General features: G+C 43.8%; 1 protein-coding gene across 1 annotated transcript; it reads right to left on the bottom strand.

The window, feature by feature from the left end:
* Nucleotides 1–1,518: 1,518 nt before the first annotated feature.
* On the bottom strand, nucleotides 1,519–16,649 carry LOC147437777 (sodium/calcium exchanger NCL2-like). The gene is made up of 7 exons (XM_086487246.1): nucleotides 15,909–16,649; nucleotides 4,863–5,060; nucleotides 4,598–4,773; nucleotides 3,645–3,796; nucleotides 3,221–3,464; nucleotides 2,526–2,840; nucleotides 1,519–1,991 (listed from the first exon to the last, which is right to left on the bottom strand). The coding sequence occupies exons 1-7, from the start codon at nucleotides 16,354–16,356 to the stop codon at nucleotides 1,743–1,745; spliced, it is 1,782 nt and encodes a 593-aa protein (XP_086343372.1). The 5' UTR covers nucleotides 16,357–16,649; the 3' UTR covers nucleotides 1,519–1,742.
* Between the last annotated feature and the right edge of the window lie 235 nt (nucleotides 16,650–16,884).

Genomic DNA, 16,884 nt, shown 5'->3' with positions numbered 1-16,884 from the left:
TCCTCCCTTTTCATCCTAACAACTTGTATGGGCTTGGCTACAATTGAGAGGGGCCAAGAAGTACATGACACAACAGGGAAGAATCGACTTTTTGAAACGAAATCCTACAAATGGCAATGATCCATGTCAAGAAGTGATGGGATGTTTTCAATAGCAATGAGCTTTTCAAAAGCCCAACAAGTTCTCGATGAGCTTCTTGTGCAAGGAGCAATCTCCAGAGGGTACAAAGTGAGAGCCTCTCCAAATGCAATCACTTATGCATGGTTCATAGTGATGTTGCCCAAAAAAAAAGGTTAAGCATGAAAATGCTTTGGTCGCCATGTATGGGAAATGTGTCGCACTTACATGGGCTTTTTGTCGAAATTATTGTCTCTAGGAGTGCATTAGTTGGGGTGAGGAAAGTTCAAACTGATTTTAGAGGACCTCTCTAGATGCCATAGCCTATGCTTAATTGTTGAAGATTTTCCACAATAAAGTCTTGGACTAATAATCAAGAGTTATGGTGAAAAATAGTTATGATAAGCAATGCCTTGGTTGCCATATATACCAAGTGCGTTGTGCATTTCAATGATTAAGGGAGATGCCAATAGTGGCAAACAAGTAGCCACACCTAAAGGTTGTGCACACCGGAAGAGAGAGGGAGCACTAGTAGGGAGAGAAATCACAACGAAAATGCTGGAGAAAGAGACATCATTGGTGGACAAAAACCACTAGAGAGAGGATGAGGCCCTGCATTATTATAAGGAAGTTCCCATAAAAAGTCTACTTTCGATATCAAAAGCTTCATCCTCCATTCCACAAAAGTGCCATTCACACAATTTAAAAAATCCTTGTGGGCCTACACAAGAAGGTTATCAACACCTGTAGTATTGAAAACACCACCACCAAGCGTTAGTCTCCATCCGGCACTGAAGGACACATTTTGATGAACAAAGGGAAGGCAAGTCCTCCATGGGTCATACAATGGTGATTGAAGGATGAGTGCCACCTTACCACCATCCGTATGCATGCAAGAAGAAAAGTGGAAAAGCAAATTGTATGTCAATTCGTAGTGCCCACTAAAGCAATCAAGAGCTCCAAACCCAAATGATGGAAAGATTTGGTAAGAAACAAACAGACAAAGAAGTGGAGAAATAATCATATGTAAATTGGTTCCCCCCCCCCTCAAACACAACTAGATCAACCAAGAGCTTGGTTGCCACATGCATAAGTATCAAGAAACAACAAGGTATGGGGCGGGCCGATAAGGATGTCCAAGCCAGCATTGACCACTAGGTTAATAAATCACACAACATTAATAAAAGGCAAGAGGGAGGGGGTAGAGATCTAAATAAAACACCACAAGAATAGAAGGGAAGGGATTTTTCCTGTCTCTCTTGTATAGGGACCTATGGTCGATTTTATGTAATGCAAAGGATCAGATTCCCCCCCCCCCCCCCCAATCCCCTTCTTTAAGGGAAAAAAAAAAGAATAAAAGGGAAGGGTGAGGGGGGAGAGGTCCAAATGCATAGTAGCATATTTGCCAAAACACAGGGTGCACATTGACAAGATTGAGCACATGATTACAATGCCAAAACTTCCTTACAAGAGGTATAGAAATTAATCTGAACAAGCAAATGCCGTGGCAACTTGTACCATCGTCAACACACCAAAGGGTCAAATTATCCTTGGTGCTCACTTCCACTCTTCACCTTCATTCTCATTGTTTAACCCAAAAAATGAATGAAACAACATGGGATGCTTTACTCCCATCCTAACACATAATCTAGAACTGCAACCAGACCTAGAGAAAAAGGGTACAACAGCAAAGCAATCGCGGCCATCCACGTGGGGAACACTCTTCTGAATGATGCCAAGAGACCCATAACAATGACCACTAGGCACACAATCACCACCTCCGAGGAGAAGTCCCACACAAGGCCTCTAAAATAAACCACAGCTAAGAAGATCCCCAAGCCCATTGTGTTGTTCATAGTCACACCACCATATATCTGCAACAGAACAGACAAGCTCTCTCTCTCTCTCTCTCTCTCTCTCTCTCTCTCTCTCTCTCTCTCTCTCACACACACACACACACACACACACACATAAATGTGTGTCTTCGATGTATCCATGTATATGTGTGTACAGATGTACATTTGTGATGTACGTACAAATGTATGAATATGTATGAATGTATCCCAGGGTGAATCCAAGAAAAACCCAGATTCACTTTAAAAGGAAAGCGTAAGTTATAATCTGTGTGTGTGTGTGTCGTTTTAAAATTTTTAAAGAAGTGTGTGTATGGTAGCATATATTACTAACTAATTCTACACTATTTTTTGGCACTGACAACGGTAATGGGGATTCTGCAGTATATAGTCTCAAGACTCTACACACACCTACACTTTTTTAGCACTGACAAAGGTAATGAAGATTTTTCTGTATTAGTGAAGACTCTACACACACACACACACATGCAGACATGAGCATACATCAATGCATGTATACATACATATTAGCAGTGAGACTGCACAAAAACTCACCTGGGAATAAGTCAGCGACATATTCCGCTTTTTCTTTCGAGCTGCGAACAGAATGGATGACACAGCTTCGCTTGAGTTGGAAGCAAAGGGAAGTAACACGAAAGAGATGAAAAAGGAAGGGATGTGACTGGCGGACGAGAAATCATTAACAGCATCGACCAATGGATCTGCGAATACAGCAGCCATAGCTGTCCCTACAATGAGCAGTAGAATAGCCCTTCTTATAATTTGAGATTTAGTTGGTGGGTTTTCTGATCCCTCCTCCTCTTCCTCTTCCTGCTCGAGCTCTAACAGCTCATTCCAATAGCCTTCATGCTGGAAACCAAGACACAAGCAACACTTAGCACTATATGTTTGCCGTTGAACAATGACAACCAATCACAACAAAGATAAGAAAACACAAAGACTTAATCCTAAAATGCAGACTCCACACAACTATCCAAACAGAAGACAAAAGAACAACTTAAATCTGATGCAAGCTAAAGACTACTCTGAGAAACTACTATGTACCGACCTAGAATAGGCAAAACATAAACACTAGAACTAAGTTCGGTTATATGCTTTAAAGCTCGTTCCATGCTCTCCCCATACAGGGTAGAAATTCAAGGATTTCAACTCGATCAACTAGAACCTTTTACACCATTATGCCAGAGCAATCATTAAGTCCTCACAAACACAATGGGCTGAGTGAATACCTTCCTTTTCTGTTCGGCAATTGTACTATGAGAATGCAGCTTTAAATCCTTACACCACTTCTCCGTACCATTCAAAAACTCAGTCAATGTAATATGGTCATCTTGGTCCACATCATATTCTTCCATGAAATGATCGACCATGGCATCATCTATATTCTCACGAGCTAGCGTCGTCCTCAGCATGAGTGCAACCTCTCTCTTCACAACAGCCCCATCTTTGTCTACATCAATTTTATTGAATAGCCTGTAGCCACTCTAACAGCAAAATTTATAAGAGATTGAACCAAAAAATAGGGCAGTAAAATGAATACCACAAAAATTGTCTTTAACAACTGGAATAGACTGAAAGATGAGAGGAAAACAGATATCTTGTGCAACTAGAAAGCAACACTTTGATCATGTCCAACAAAAAAAATTGGCTCACGTTTCAGCAAACTCTTTATTCAGGTTCCCTCTTTCATCAATCAGACGAGCTCTCTCATCATGCCCCCGCGTGAAACGATCCATTAATGAAGCCTTCATAAACATCTTCTGTGCTATCTCTTTCCGTCGTTGCTGGACCCAGGGAGTAAAAATCTGCACCATAGAATAGCAGGAAAACGTTATGGAAAATGAACATAGGTCTGCCATACTCTCAAGAGAAAAAAAAAGAATAACGGATAGAATATAGTAGGCACAGTCAAGCCCCACACAATACTTGATTCACAAACAGCAAGCATGTTAAACTGAAGCTATGTTGATCATTTTTCCCATCAGATAACCAAAGAAAAGTGTCATTACATGTTAAAGACCTACAGTAGAGACTCTACATGTGAAGAGTTTGCATGTATCTCCGAAAATAAGCTGGAGGCCTAAATAAACCTGTAGCTTATAGCAATCATCTTCAATGATGTCTTACATCATTTGCCTTCCAGAACATTTGTACCTAAGATAATGCTTACACACGTGCCCCCTTCACCCTACTTAAAGACTGCTAATGGCTTTGTAATGCTCATTTTCCTTTTGTGATAACTCTGAGGAGATAAAATTTTCTCTATTCAAGGGCCATACAAAAGACTCAACAGCATAATTACAAAAAACCGGCATTATGAGACCCATTTTGAAAACAGCCACAAAAAAAAAAATGTGGCAAGTCCTCAAAGCTCATAGAAGCTTTCAAAACTTGAACAAATGAATCTCAACATGAAAAAGAAACATTGCGAAAATGGGGTACACTGAGTGGTTAGTGTGAAGCCACAAAGTGAAGTTAAGTCCCAACTCCCGAGCTCCATCTCTACGCATTTAAAAATCTTATGACACTAAAAGGCCCTACAACAGAACATGAAGAAGTACCCTTGTTTTTTGAGCAGAGGATTTTCAGATACCAAAAACACCAACCTGGTAAAGACAGTAGGCTACAAGTCCTCCAATCGATAGAATACAAGCTACAAGTACAGGAATATTTCCAGAGGAATTGACCATCATGGAGAGCTGAGCTACAATATAGGGAATGATAGATAAGATCATAATCCGAGCAGAAAGCGTTGTCAATTCATCATTTTCAACTCCCGTTCCTGCAATAGTCCACTAGCCATAGTCAGAAATGATAAGCTCCAAGGTGAAATACGAAAGCCGCAGATGTAAATGGGCCAAAATCATTTACTCCAAATGTCAGTAGGGCGAGTCAGTGTCTTGTCAACAGCAGTAAGCCTGTCACCCACAGGCTCCAAATCACATCTCCCAAGCAAAAGGCAGCTACCCCAAAGAGCTGTTAAGAGCATCACAATTGATCCTGCTAACAACCCAATACCAACTAATACCTCTTCCTGGGCCTCCTCTTTGGTACCACCTATGCCAGAAACTGCAAACAGAAACCAAGTTAAAAAGGCATTATCTTAGCAAGCACCTTCTACTAGGTTACAAACACTGGATTTCTCAGCACTACACACTAGCCTAGACAAAGGGACCCAAGTAGAAGCATTTCATGTGCACTTGCTCAAATAAAGCAAATACTACCGTCTCTTTAGTAGCAGGTTGACTATTGAGGAAAGTGATGTGCAGTGCCACAATCAGCTAGAAACATACATAATTACAGCCACCCATCACCACACCAACCCCAAGATCTGAGGTATTGAACCAGCCATATTCATGCACATCAGACCCTCAGCCTTGCCATTACATTTGGAATTGAGTGTCAAATTAAGGAAGTCCTAGTCATAAATCACATGGCTGAAATCACTGCTTGCCACTTCTATGCAAAACCACAGAAGCTGCCATAATACCACAACCGAGGTCACAATGTTGCACACCCACAAACACACAGTGAGACCAGTCTAGTTGGAACATGACTGTGAACTAGCATAAGCCTTGAAAGCGTTAGGTGCATTGGGAACATGGCATTCCCTACATTAGACACACTTAAAAGACAATCGCACATTGTACTTCAATATGTGGCTACTTCTGCCTGAGATGCGAAGGACATGGACATATAATACAAGTCCAAATTTCATCCAACTGGCCAGGTTCACCAGTTTCTGACAGCTTTGACCACAGCTTGATTAATGCCAACTTCAAAATGGACATAAGCATTGATATCCTAAAGACAAAACATGAGAACAAGCATTTTAAGCTTTGATATTTTGAATGTGTTTAGGAGCTACCGCAACGAAAGTCATCATTTAAGTAAGTAGAGTTTGCACTTGAGGTATTGCATTGTCTGTACATTCCATTTATGCAATCTAAAGAAAATACCACATCGGCAACGGTGTGGAGGGCCCTTGAGAGGGTTGGTTGGGACCCCATGGGGTGTCACTCTCCTGTTCTCTCTCTTTCTCTCTCCCTCTACACATCTCTATTGCATTCTCTCATTCCCTCTTCGGGAAAAAGTAAAAGGAACCTTCAATCAAGCTAAAAGCAATCATTAACGCAAGGAAAGAAAGTAAAGGTTTTGTGGAAGTGTAAAACTAGATCTTCAACATTTCAATTCCGCTGTCAGGAGTTTTTTGGAGCAAGGGATTGCGCATATGTACATACCCATGCATGGTGCATCAAATAAAGTATTGCCCATTTTCCAGAGCCAGGTGGTTACGTGGGGCCCACATGTGTACAGGTAGGACACCATGTACATAGTGCATCGATTTTCATCATTACTAGTACCATTGTGTTTTTCTACAATAAGGAGGAGTTGGTAGCGCGTAAAACTTCTCGAGGAAGCTATCCACGGGCCAACGACGTGAGGTTAGCAGGTGCGTCAGATGGCATCTAGTGGCGTCAGGAGGGCGAACGAGGTCAATATTTGCACGCAGATGAGAACGGACACAACGTGGGTGTTTGCTTGTGAGAATTATGCAGAAAGGTCATCATGAGGACCTTTTTTTGGGGCCACTTCACGTGATGGTGAGGTGCATTATTGGAAAAAAGCTGAGTGCCAGGTGTGCGAATGATGCAAAAAGGTGACAACTATGCACTGCGAGGTCAGTTTTTGGCCTGTTCGGGGTCCGTTTGAGGTCATCTAAAAGGCCAAGGGTGCCCAACTAAAAAAGCTAAGTGTGGGAACTGAAAAAAGAAAGAGAAGACCAGAAAAAACGTGGAGAAGAGAGGAGGAACAGCCGCAGCTGTGTTTTTGCTCATTTTGGAGCCTGTTTTGGCCGAAAACTGCTCATCCGAGGTCGGATTTGAGCACTTTGACATTGTAGACTGGGATTTTGGGCCGTTCCGGACGCGATGGCGCTGTCCATTTTGCCAAATTCCTCACTCTTTTCCTGCTGTTTTTCTGTGTAAGTTTCTCCTATGAGCGAAGTTTCTGCTCCAGTTTGTGATTGTATCTGGCTTATTTTACCCATATTGTGTGAGCTGTTTGCCCCATTGGTGTTGGCCCAAGCTCATTTGTATCTAAACATCATAAGTTCTCCTCTTTTGAGCTGAGTTTTTGTGTGTGTCTCTGTGTGGAGTGGGCAAGTGGATAGTCTCTCTCCTCTCACTCCAGAGGTGTGTTCCCTGTCTCGGCCAGGTGTGTTGTGTAAGCCGAGTGGTGCCCCATAGTGTGTGTGTGTATCTTCCCAAGAGTGTGTGTCGGGTCATTATAGAGGCGCTGTGTGTGTTTTCATCCCGCTCACATTCTTTTGGTGCCCCCACTGAGGACCTTCTTCGAGTACCTTCTGCTTCGAGCTTCGAGCTTTGAGCTTCGGGATTACAGGTTGCAGGTTGCAGATTACAGATTACAGGTTACAGGTACAGGTGCAGGTGATTAACACAGGTACAGGTAGCTGGAGTACAGTGATATACTAGCAGTGATGTCACTTGCAGTTGTTGTGGGCATGCATCACTTGGCGCCTATTTGAGCGCATTGTCTGCTGGATTGTACGTTACTTGTGGAAACTGCCATTGTACGCATTTGTGGAGCCATATATGGTTTTATTTGGCAGTCCCAGCCATTTCTGAGACTTGGTCTGGAAGATAGTCATTTCTGAGACTTGACTATACGCAATTTGCATTAGCCTTCGTGTGAGGGTCGATAGCGTGAGGTTTTATTGAGCTGGGGGATTCTCAAATGTGGAGATCCTTTCGGTGATACAGGTAGCTGGAGCACCCTTTTTGTGACCTCGCCATAGGCTATGTACTAGTGAGTCCTACTTGATGCTCGGGTTCTATTGTTGACAGTTTATGCATACATAGACAGTCTATATTTTGGATTCTCATTGCTCTACTTCTGGGGAAACTCTGTCGAAATTTTCCCAAGTTATGATGGCTGGTTTTTTGGTATTTTGAGCCATTTATGCTGTTATGCTGCTGAAATTTTGGCAAAATCAGAGGTTGAGTCAGGTGTGCCTTCTTGGGAGCTTCATGGTTGGCTTTAATGGATGATCAAAATGGCCCTCAGTTCACTCCTTTTCATTTAACGCAAAGAATTCAGATAAATGTTCATGTGTCCAGGAAGATCTTTTTCCAGCAGCGCATAGTCTTTATGTTTGGGCCAAGAAGATTGAGAGAGATCCTGGAATGTCCTTTGCCTGTTGTAATTCCGATGATCAACTATGAAAACTCATTTGATGTGCATGTGTTTGTTCTCATCTAAAGCTGAGCTCCATTGAAGTTTCTGGGGATTGGGTAGTGAAAAGTTTTGGGTTCTTGCACGTGTGTTTGAAGGGGTTCTCTAGCCATGGCTTTCTCTTATCCGGAGTTTCATGGAAGAAGTGATGAAGATGTGGAGGACTTTCTGGAAAAGATGGAGGTTGCCTGCATTAGCAACCAGATTCATGACCCTACGTAAATGTTACGCCTTCTCCAAATTTGTTTGAAGAGTGATGCACGAGCTTGGTCCAAAGCATTTGAAGAGGAGTTGCGTATGGCTGATCCACCGATAAGATTGAGTTGGGACAATCTAAGGCATGGATTGGAAGTGGAGTTTGTGAAGATGGAAGATCCTGACAAAGTGTGGCAAGAAGTACAGGCTTTGGTACAAAAGGAAGGTGAGCCAGTAGATGTGTACATACGAAAGTTTTCATTGGCATGGGAGCGAATGTGCAAGGCTTTAGCACCACAGGTACCCCCGCCTGACATGATGAAGAAGGACAGGTTCTTGGCTGGTCTTTGGGAGAATATACGTTGGAGAGTGGAGCTAAAGAAGCCTAGGACGTATGAAGATGCACTAGAGGTAGCAAGGAACAAAGAGTGGAAGCTAAGGAAAATGAGTCAGTTAGGGGTGGAGTCTTTGCCCATGAGGTCTGAATTTCAGCCTATGGACTCTTTACAAGGTCGTATGTCAGGGGTTCATCATGAACCAGTGGTTCCTGTTACTACTCAGGTTATGCCAGCAGTGGTCACTACAGCAGTGCAAGATGATGGGCTAAGGCAAGACATGAGGCAAATGGTAGATTTGATGAAGAATCTCAGCCTAAACATGCTAGGTCAAGTGGGAAATAATCGAGGTCGAGGGCGGTTTGCAAATCAGCCAGGAGGTGAAGAAAGGCCTAGGAATGGTGTTGGACAAAGCAATGGTAGGTTTTGGAGGCAGACGCCCACATGTTACAATTGTGGAGAGTTGGGTCATATCAGCCCGCAATGTGATAAGCCACCAAGGATGGGGGGAGACATGTATCCATTGCCAAGACAGGTGCTAACTAGGTCAAATGATTATGGCATCGAAATTAAGGGAGACGAAGGAACCAGTGGACTGACCCAGGAGGAAAAGGGAAAGACAAAAGTGCTAAGTGTAGTCACCTTGGAGAAGGCATCAAAGCTAGAGGATACATTAGTGATGCCTATTGGGAAGAGGACCACAGAGGAAAAGGAAGGAAGAAGTGCCCCAGGTCCTAGTAAGAAGAAAGGAAAGAGCCATGAAGGCGAGGATGTCAAGGCCAAGAGGAAAAGAAGAGCTCGTCGAAAGTTTCATGTTTCAGATTTTCCACTAGGGGATGGGCAATTAAGCTATGACTTGAAGGAGGATCTGACGAGCAGGAAGGCAGATGTTACTTTTGGGCAGCTTATAGAGATGGTGCCTAAGCTAAAGCGACAGTGGAAGAGGATGGTTAACCCAATGGAGAAAGAGCCAGAGAGAGGTTCAGTGAAGGTGTTGGCAATGGACGAGCTACCAGACATTTGTCCAATAGTAGATGTGTGGTATAAAAGGAAAAATTTGGGACAAGGTTATGTGGATGGCGAAGCCCAAATATGCGTCATAACACACTCATGCGTTGAGAAGATGGGTCTCACAGTGGCTGGGGTGTCAGGTTTTCGGATCAGATTGGCAAACCATCAAAAAGTAAAATGCTTGGGTGTTGTAAAGAGCTTAGAAGTGGAGGCATATGATGCAAAGGCAGTGGTTGATTTTCATGTGATGCCAGCAGTGTTGGGAGCATATCCTATTATACTGGGCAGACCATGGTTACGTGCAGTGGGAGCTGTTCAAGATTGGCGACATGGTACGATTAGCCTCTATGGAAAGACAGGTACCAAGAAGCTTTATAATATGGACACAAGGAAACGATTAGAGGAGCTTTATGAAGATGAGGATGAGTCTAGTGATGAAGACTCTTCCACGGTGACAGATGAGGATAGTGATAGCACTACCAGCAGTGATGAGGATGTTGATGTTGCATTTCTTTTGATGGACAAAGAAATCCAAGAGATTGGTTTAGTCACATTTGCGAAGGAAGTTGAAGATGAAAGTGAAGGGCCTTATGAAGTGATTGAAGGGCTGATGCAAACCAAAGTTGAGTTGTCAAAGAAGCAGGAATTAATGACGCAAATGATTAGTGGAGACCTCTCAGCTATGGAGAAGGATATATATTTGCATATGCTGGCTAGTTTTCCTGATTTGTTCATTACTTCATATGAAGAGATCAGAGGGTTCAAGGGTGAAGAGATGCATATAGAGCTGAATGAAGGTGCTAAGCCAGTGCGGCAAAGGCTAAGAAGGATGGGTCAAGAGCAAATGGAAGCCTTGCGGGTAGAGGTGGACAAGTTATTGAAGGCAGGGTTCATAGTTCCAGTGGAGACCACAGAATGGGTGAGTCCAGTTGTAGTCAGTCCAAAGAAGGATGGGAAGTGGAGAATTTGTGTGGATTTTAAACCCTTAGACGCAGCCACTAAGAAGAACCCATATCCTCTTCCATTCATCGATCAGATCTTGGATTCAGTGGCAGGTTATGAGAGGTACAGTGTGTGTGATGGTTTTTCAGGCTATTTTCAATTGAAGATTGCTCTTAAAGACCGCACAAAGACAACTTTCATTACGCCATGGGGCTGCTATTGCTACACAGTATTGCCATTTGGGTTGTCAAATGGACCTTCCTTCTATCAAGAGAGAGCAAATTGGGTGTTGGAACCATTCATTGGTAGTTGTGTTAAAGCTTTTATGGATGACTTCTGTGTCTATAGCAGTAGGGCTGAACACCATGAGAAGCTGCAGATGGTATTCGCTCGATATGATGAATGTGGAGGACAACTAAATCCAAAGAAATGTCATCTAGCACAGCCAAGGGTGAAGCTATTGGGCCATATGGTGTCAGAAAATGGCATTGAGGCTGATCCAGATAAGGTGAAGTCTATTATTCTTCTTCCATCACCTATGAGTACGAAGCAATTGGCAACCTTTATACACAAAGTGAAGTACATGGCACGGTTTATTCCATTGTCTTCGCAGCTTCTTTATCCATTACAGCAAGTGGCAAAGCATGATCCATTGCAATGGGATGACAAGTGTGAAGAAGTGTTTCAAGAGGTGAAAGAGGTGTTAGGGGGGTTGTCAGCCATGCAGGCTCCTGATTGGGAGAAAGTTTTTCATGTAAATCCATCAGTAGGGGATGATGCCATTGGAGCCATGCTATTGCAAAAGGGGAAGGGCAGCCATTATATGAGGCCAGTGTATTGTGCAAGCCGAGTGAAGTTGGTAGCGGAGAGAAAGTTATCGGAAGTAGAGCTAGTGATGGCTAGTGTAATATTTGCTTGTCGACGATTTCGTCATTACTTGCTACCACGGCCTTTTGTTTTCTTGACGAGTTATGCCTTTTTGCCACAGTTAATTAATGGTATTAACATGTCAAATGTGGTGAAGAAATGGGTAATTGAGCTGCAAGAGTTTGAGTTCTCTTTTCTAGTGGAAGATAGTACAAGGGCTACCCTAGCTGATTTGTTGACCTACAAGGAGAATCCCCTTATTGTTAAGGAAGAGGTGGTGAGAAAGGTAGTTGAAGAAGTGCCACAGATCAGCAATGCACATGTGTTGTTCTTTGATGGTTCATACAGAAAGAGCCATGATGCAGCTTCAGGGGGTATAGCACTTTATGATCCAGAGGGGAAGCTAGTATGCAAGAGAGGGTTCAAATTGGATGCTCATAGTAACAATGAGGCTGAATATGCTACATTGGAAGCCGGATTACACATTTGTTTGAAGCATGGGGTTCGAAGGTTGAGCATAAAAGGTGATGCCTTGTTAGTGGTGAAGCAAGTGTTGGGTGTGTGGAAGAGCAAGAACACCTCATTGAAGGAAATGTGCTTCAGAATTAAAGGCCTGTTAAAAAAGTTTGAAGCATGGAGTATCAGACACATTGAACGTGCTCTAAATGGAGAGGCACATGAAGCAGCTCAAGGCATGATTGGGGAGCTATTTGTGTTGAGGACCACTTTACCTCTTTATCATGGCCGGGAAAGTTTGGCTCAAGAAGAGGAGTTTTTGCTAACAGGAATCATTCCAAAGGAGATTCAGAAGTCTAAGAAGTATGGCTTTGTGCGTAGAGCATACAGGTACAAATTGATTGGTGATGTCTTATACATGAAAGGGGCTGATCTCGTGTTGAGACGTGTACCTTGGCGGGAGGAGCTTTACAGAGTGTTGGAAGAGAATCACGAAGGCGTATGTGGTGGCCATTTTGCTCTAAAGATCACCTTGCATAAGATTTTGCAAGAGGGGTATGTATGGCCTAGTTTGCACAAGGATGTTCACCATTGGTGTAGGTCTTGCAATAGGTGTCAAGCATTTGGGAAGAGAGTGTTGAAGCCAGAGCTACGAAAAACCATTATGGCGTTTGATGTGTATCACAAGCAGGGGCAAAAGCTATATTTTGACGGCAGTGGACTATCTCTCTAGATGGGCAGAGGCTATAGCAGTAAAACAGATCACTGCAAAGGATGTGGCAAAATTTGTGTATGATGAAATATGTTGCAAGTTTGGGGTGCCACTGGAGTTACTTTCAGATAAGGGGCCTGGCTTTAGAGCTAAACTGCTAGATTTTTTATGTGCAAAGATGAAGATTAGGCACGAGCATACCACTCCTTATTACCCGCAGTGTAATGGCTTGAATGAAAGATTCAATGGTGAGTTGGTACAGATTCTTTCGAAAGTGACAGAGCACCAAGGAAAGAATTGGGATTTGGAATTGCCTAGTGCATTATGGGCTTACCGTACTTCGGTGAAGACAGGTACAGGGTTTACTCCATTTCATTTGGTGTATGGAATGGAAGCACTATTGCCTGTGGAGGTAGAGTTGCCTGCGGTCAAGATGTTAGAGAAGTTGCTTGGGCGGCCTAGTGATGCATTCAAAGAGAGGCTCTTGCAGTTACAAGAGGTCCAGTTGGATAGGATGAGCGCATTGGAGCATTATGGGCAGATGCAGGATAAGGCTTTGACAAAGATAAATGAAAAGGTCAAAAGTAAGGGTATCAAGCAACATGACTTGGTTTTGCGCTACAACAGTAAGCTGGACAACACCTTCCAAAAGAAGTTTCAAATTAAGTGGGAAGGCCCTTTCAAGGTAGTAGAGTGTTTTCCAAATGGCACATATCAGCTGGCTAACCTGGATGGTGTTCTACATAAGTCAAGGGTAAATGGGTTGCGTCTTAAGTTGTATCATGCCAGGTTGATGATGGTGGAGCAAGATGAGTTTTCTGAAGAGCGAGTGATGTCTGTGAGGGATGAGGAGACATGTGATGCGGCGAGTCTCATATCGCTCTTTGCTGCTGCTGATCATGAATGATCTAGCAGGCTAGGGGATGGGCAAATTATGTCAGGAGTTTTTTGGAGCAAGGGATTGCGCATATGTACATACCCATGCATGGTGCATCAAATAAAGTATTGCCCATTTTCCAGAGCCAGGTGGTTACGTGGGGCCCACATGTGTACAGGTAGGACACCATGTACATAGTGCATCGATTTTCATCATTACTAGTACCATTGTGTTTTTCTACAATAAGGAGGAGTTGGTAGCGCGTAAAACTTCTCGAGGAAGCTATCCACGGGCCAACGACGTGAGGTTAGCAGGTGCGTCAGATGGCATCTAGTGGCGTCAGGAGGGCGAACGAGGTCAATATATGCACGCAGATGAGAACGGACACAACGTGGGTGTTTGCTTGTGAGAATTATGCAGAAAGGTCATCATGAGGACCTTTTTTTGGGGCCACTTCACGTGATGGTGAGGTGCATTATTGGAAAAAAGCTGAGTGCCAGGTGTGCGAATGATGCAAAAAGGTGACAACTATGCACTGCGAGGTCAGTTTTTGGCCTGTTCGGGGTCCGTTTGAGATCATCTAAAAGGCCAAGGGTGCCCAACTAAAAAAGCTAAGTGTGGGAACTGAAAAAAGAAAGAGAAGACCAGAAAAAACGTGGAGAAGAGAGGAGGAACAGCCGCAGCTGTGTTTTTGCTCATTTTGGAGCCTGTTTTGGCCGAAAACTGCTCATCCGAGGTCGGATTTGAGCACTTTGACATTGTAGACTGGGGTTTTGGGCCGTTCCGGACGCGATGGCGCTGTCCATTTTGCCAAATTCCTCACTCTTTTCCTGCTGTTTTTCTATGTAAGTTTCTCCTATGAGCGAAGTTTCTGCTCCAGTTTGTGATTGTATCTGGCTTATTTTACCCATATTGTGTGAGCTGTTTGCCCCATTGGTGTTGGCCCAAGCTCATTTGTATCTAAACATCATAAGTTCTCCTCTTTTGAGCTGAGTTTTTGTGTGTGTCTCTGTGTGGAGTGGGCAAGTGGATAGTCTCTCTCCTCTCACTCCAGAGGTGTGTTCCCTATCTCTGCCAGGTGTGTTGTGTAAGCCGAGTGGTGCCCCATAGTGTGTGTGTGTATCTTCCCAAGAGTGTGTGTCGGGTCATTATAGAGGCGCTGTGTGTGTTTTCATCCCGCTCACACCGCTACACTCACATTTGCTAAAGGAACCTATGCCATAACACAAAATCTTCTTTTTGGCTGATCAGCAGAAAAGTTAAAGGTCTCAAACCTGCCATGTCATATGTGTTATTCATCACTTCCTCCAAATTTGAAGGCAGAGATCATAGAAGAGCAAGAAACCTATTTCTGATAAGGATTTACAAAGGTTTTCAGATCCAAAGGTTCATCAACAGCCTATATGAAGGGAAAAATCAAGACCAACAAAACGTCAGCCAAGGCAATTGGGCCAATTGAGTGAGACCTTAGCTAGTCTTCTATTTGAGGTTACATGAACAATACATTGATATCTAGGATCAAGGCCCCAGCCTGGAGCTGATGCCTGGTTAGAAGCGGTGCAATCCCCTAAGCTTAGACATGTCCTAGCCTTAGAATTACGTGAGATTAGCCTGAAGAAAACTCCTTGTATTCTTCAAAGCAACGTTGAGAAGCAACCGAGCATAAGAGAATGTAGCAACAGCACATTCCTGGCCAGTGACAACAAGGTATCTACAGATCTTCAAAAGACAAAATTCGGCATTTAGAGCACCTTTCTATTTTCACCACATTCTTCTCGATGGCTGTAGAGAAATACGCAGTTGATGCAAGCACAACGCAATAAGACATAGATTTGGATATGTAAATTAAGCACGCATGACACTTCCTCTAGCATTGAATGGGTGATCCACAGATGCAGCAGTGTGTAGTGAACAAGGGAGGCATCTGAGGCATTAACAGTCCCCTTAAAAGAAACAAAAAAGCAAACAGATTTACAAAGTCAGCCCATCAAAAACCCCATCACCACCCCAATTAATCCCTCAATTTTAACTGTTGGCTGAGGCGACATACATACACAATTTCTCTGAATGTTTGATACTTGGTCCAACAATTAGTATGTTCAAATCGGGTTTGCATCCTTCACAGGTTCAAATACGCAATGCCCAACCAAGACATTCGGTTCCACCTTATGCAGACGTTTATACCACAAACACATTCTCAATGCAGCTGTTAGTAGTAAATTCTCACAGCCATAACACTAAGATCCAATGTGGGTAAGAGTGCTCACCCAGAATGAGAATCGAATCCGGAAGAGCACCAAGAATGGGAAGTAGAAGACCGCCGATAATCCCAGCATCAAGCACAGTGAGTAGAAGCTCACTGCCTTCAGAAAGTAGCTTGGCAGCAGTAAGGAGCAGGTACCCATAGGCAAGTAGAAGGAAAAGATTGCCAAGGAGAGTGTCTGTGCAGGGAAGAAAGCCATAAGGGGCCTCACAAGAAGACGAAGAGGTGAGGGAATGGTAGGAAGAGGGCCTGCTCGAGGAGGCAGTGTCGGAGACGGGACGCCATTTGTCATCTGAGGGCAAGCCGAGAGCATTTCTGTCAGCTTTGTCGATATCATCAGAGAAGGATTCGGAAAGGACGAGGAGAGGTCGGGGGTGAGAGAGAGCGAGAGTGGCAAACAAAGAGAGGAAGAGGAGGAAGAGGAGGAGGAGCAGCCTGCGAAGAAGCGCCATGGCCTCACCCGCGCCTTACGGAAGTGTTATGGGTACTTAGTGGAGAGGCTGTAGGAATGCAGAGGCAAATCTCAGACAGTTGAAAATAGAGTCTAGACTAAAATTCGCACGTATGTCCTCATCCCCTCATGAGTGTCACACACGTCGTGGGCAAAATGTAAATTCGTATAGGACTGGGCGGAACAGTCCACAGGGACCCCCTTGCCCATCACCAGCCTGCAGGGGACATCCACTCGGGAAGATCTCTCACAGCTCTCGCCCTCTCCTTGTTCACGACAGAGTCGAATGTCCAACCATGCCGCTTGTTTCCGTTCGCTGCTAGGAAAGAGTTGATTTTAAAACTTTTACCTTGTCCTCTCGCATGTGACACGGTGTGCGTCCAAGCTCCTCCTATATCCGATAGCTCGTGTGTGACACAGACCTTCATAAGAGGGGGATGAAGGAGGACTTAGGTAACTGGAGACCAATTACGTGTCTAACTTCTGTGTATAAAGTCCTTGCCATATCCTGAACAAGAAGATTCGGCCC

This window comes from Adiantum capillus-veneris, chromosome 17, assembly GCF_014529385.1.
Source record: "Adiantum capillus-veneris isolate H3 chromosome 17, ASM1452938v2, whole genome shotgun sequence".
Classification (NCBI taxonomy): Eukaryota; Viridiplantae; Streptophyta; class Polypodiopsida; order Polypodiales; family Pteridaceae; genus Adiantum; species Adiantum capillus-veneris.
Note: the sequence above shows the minus strand (reverse complement) of the source record. Positions and strands in the feature narration are given on the sequence as shown.

Coding starts and splice junctions, on each gene's coding strand:
- LOC147437777 (XM_086487246.1), bottom strand. CDS start 16,356: ATGGCGCTTCTTCGCAGGCTGCTCCTCCTCCTCTTCCTCCTCTTCCTC. Junction 5,061..15,908: donor GGATTCGATTCTCATTCTGG/GTGAGCACTCTT, acceptor TTCTGTTTGCAG/TTTCTGGCATAGGTGGTACC. Junction 3,797..4,597: donor TAGCCTACTGTCTTTACCAG/GTTGGTGTTTTT, acceptor TCTATGGTGCAG/ATTTTTACTCCCTGGGTCCA.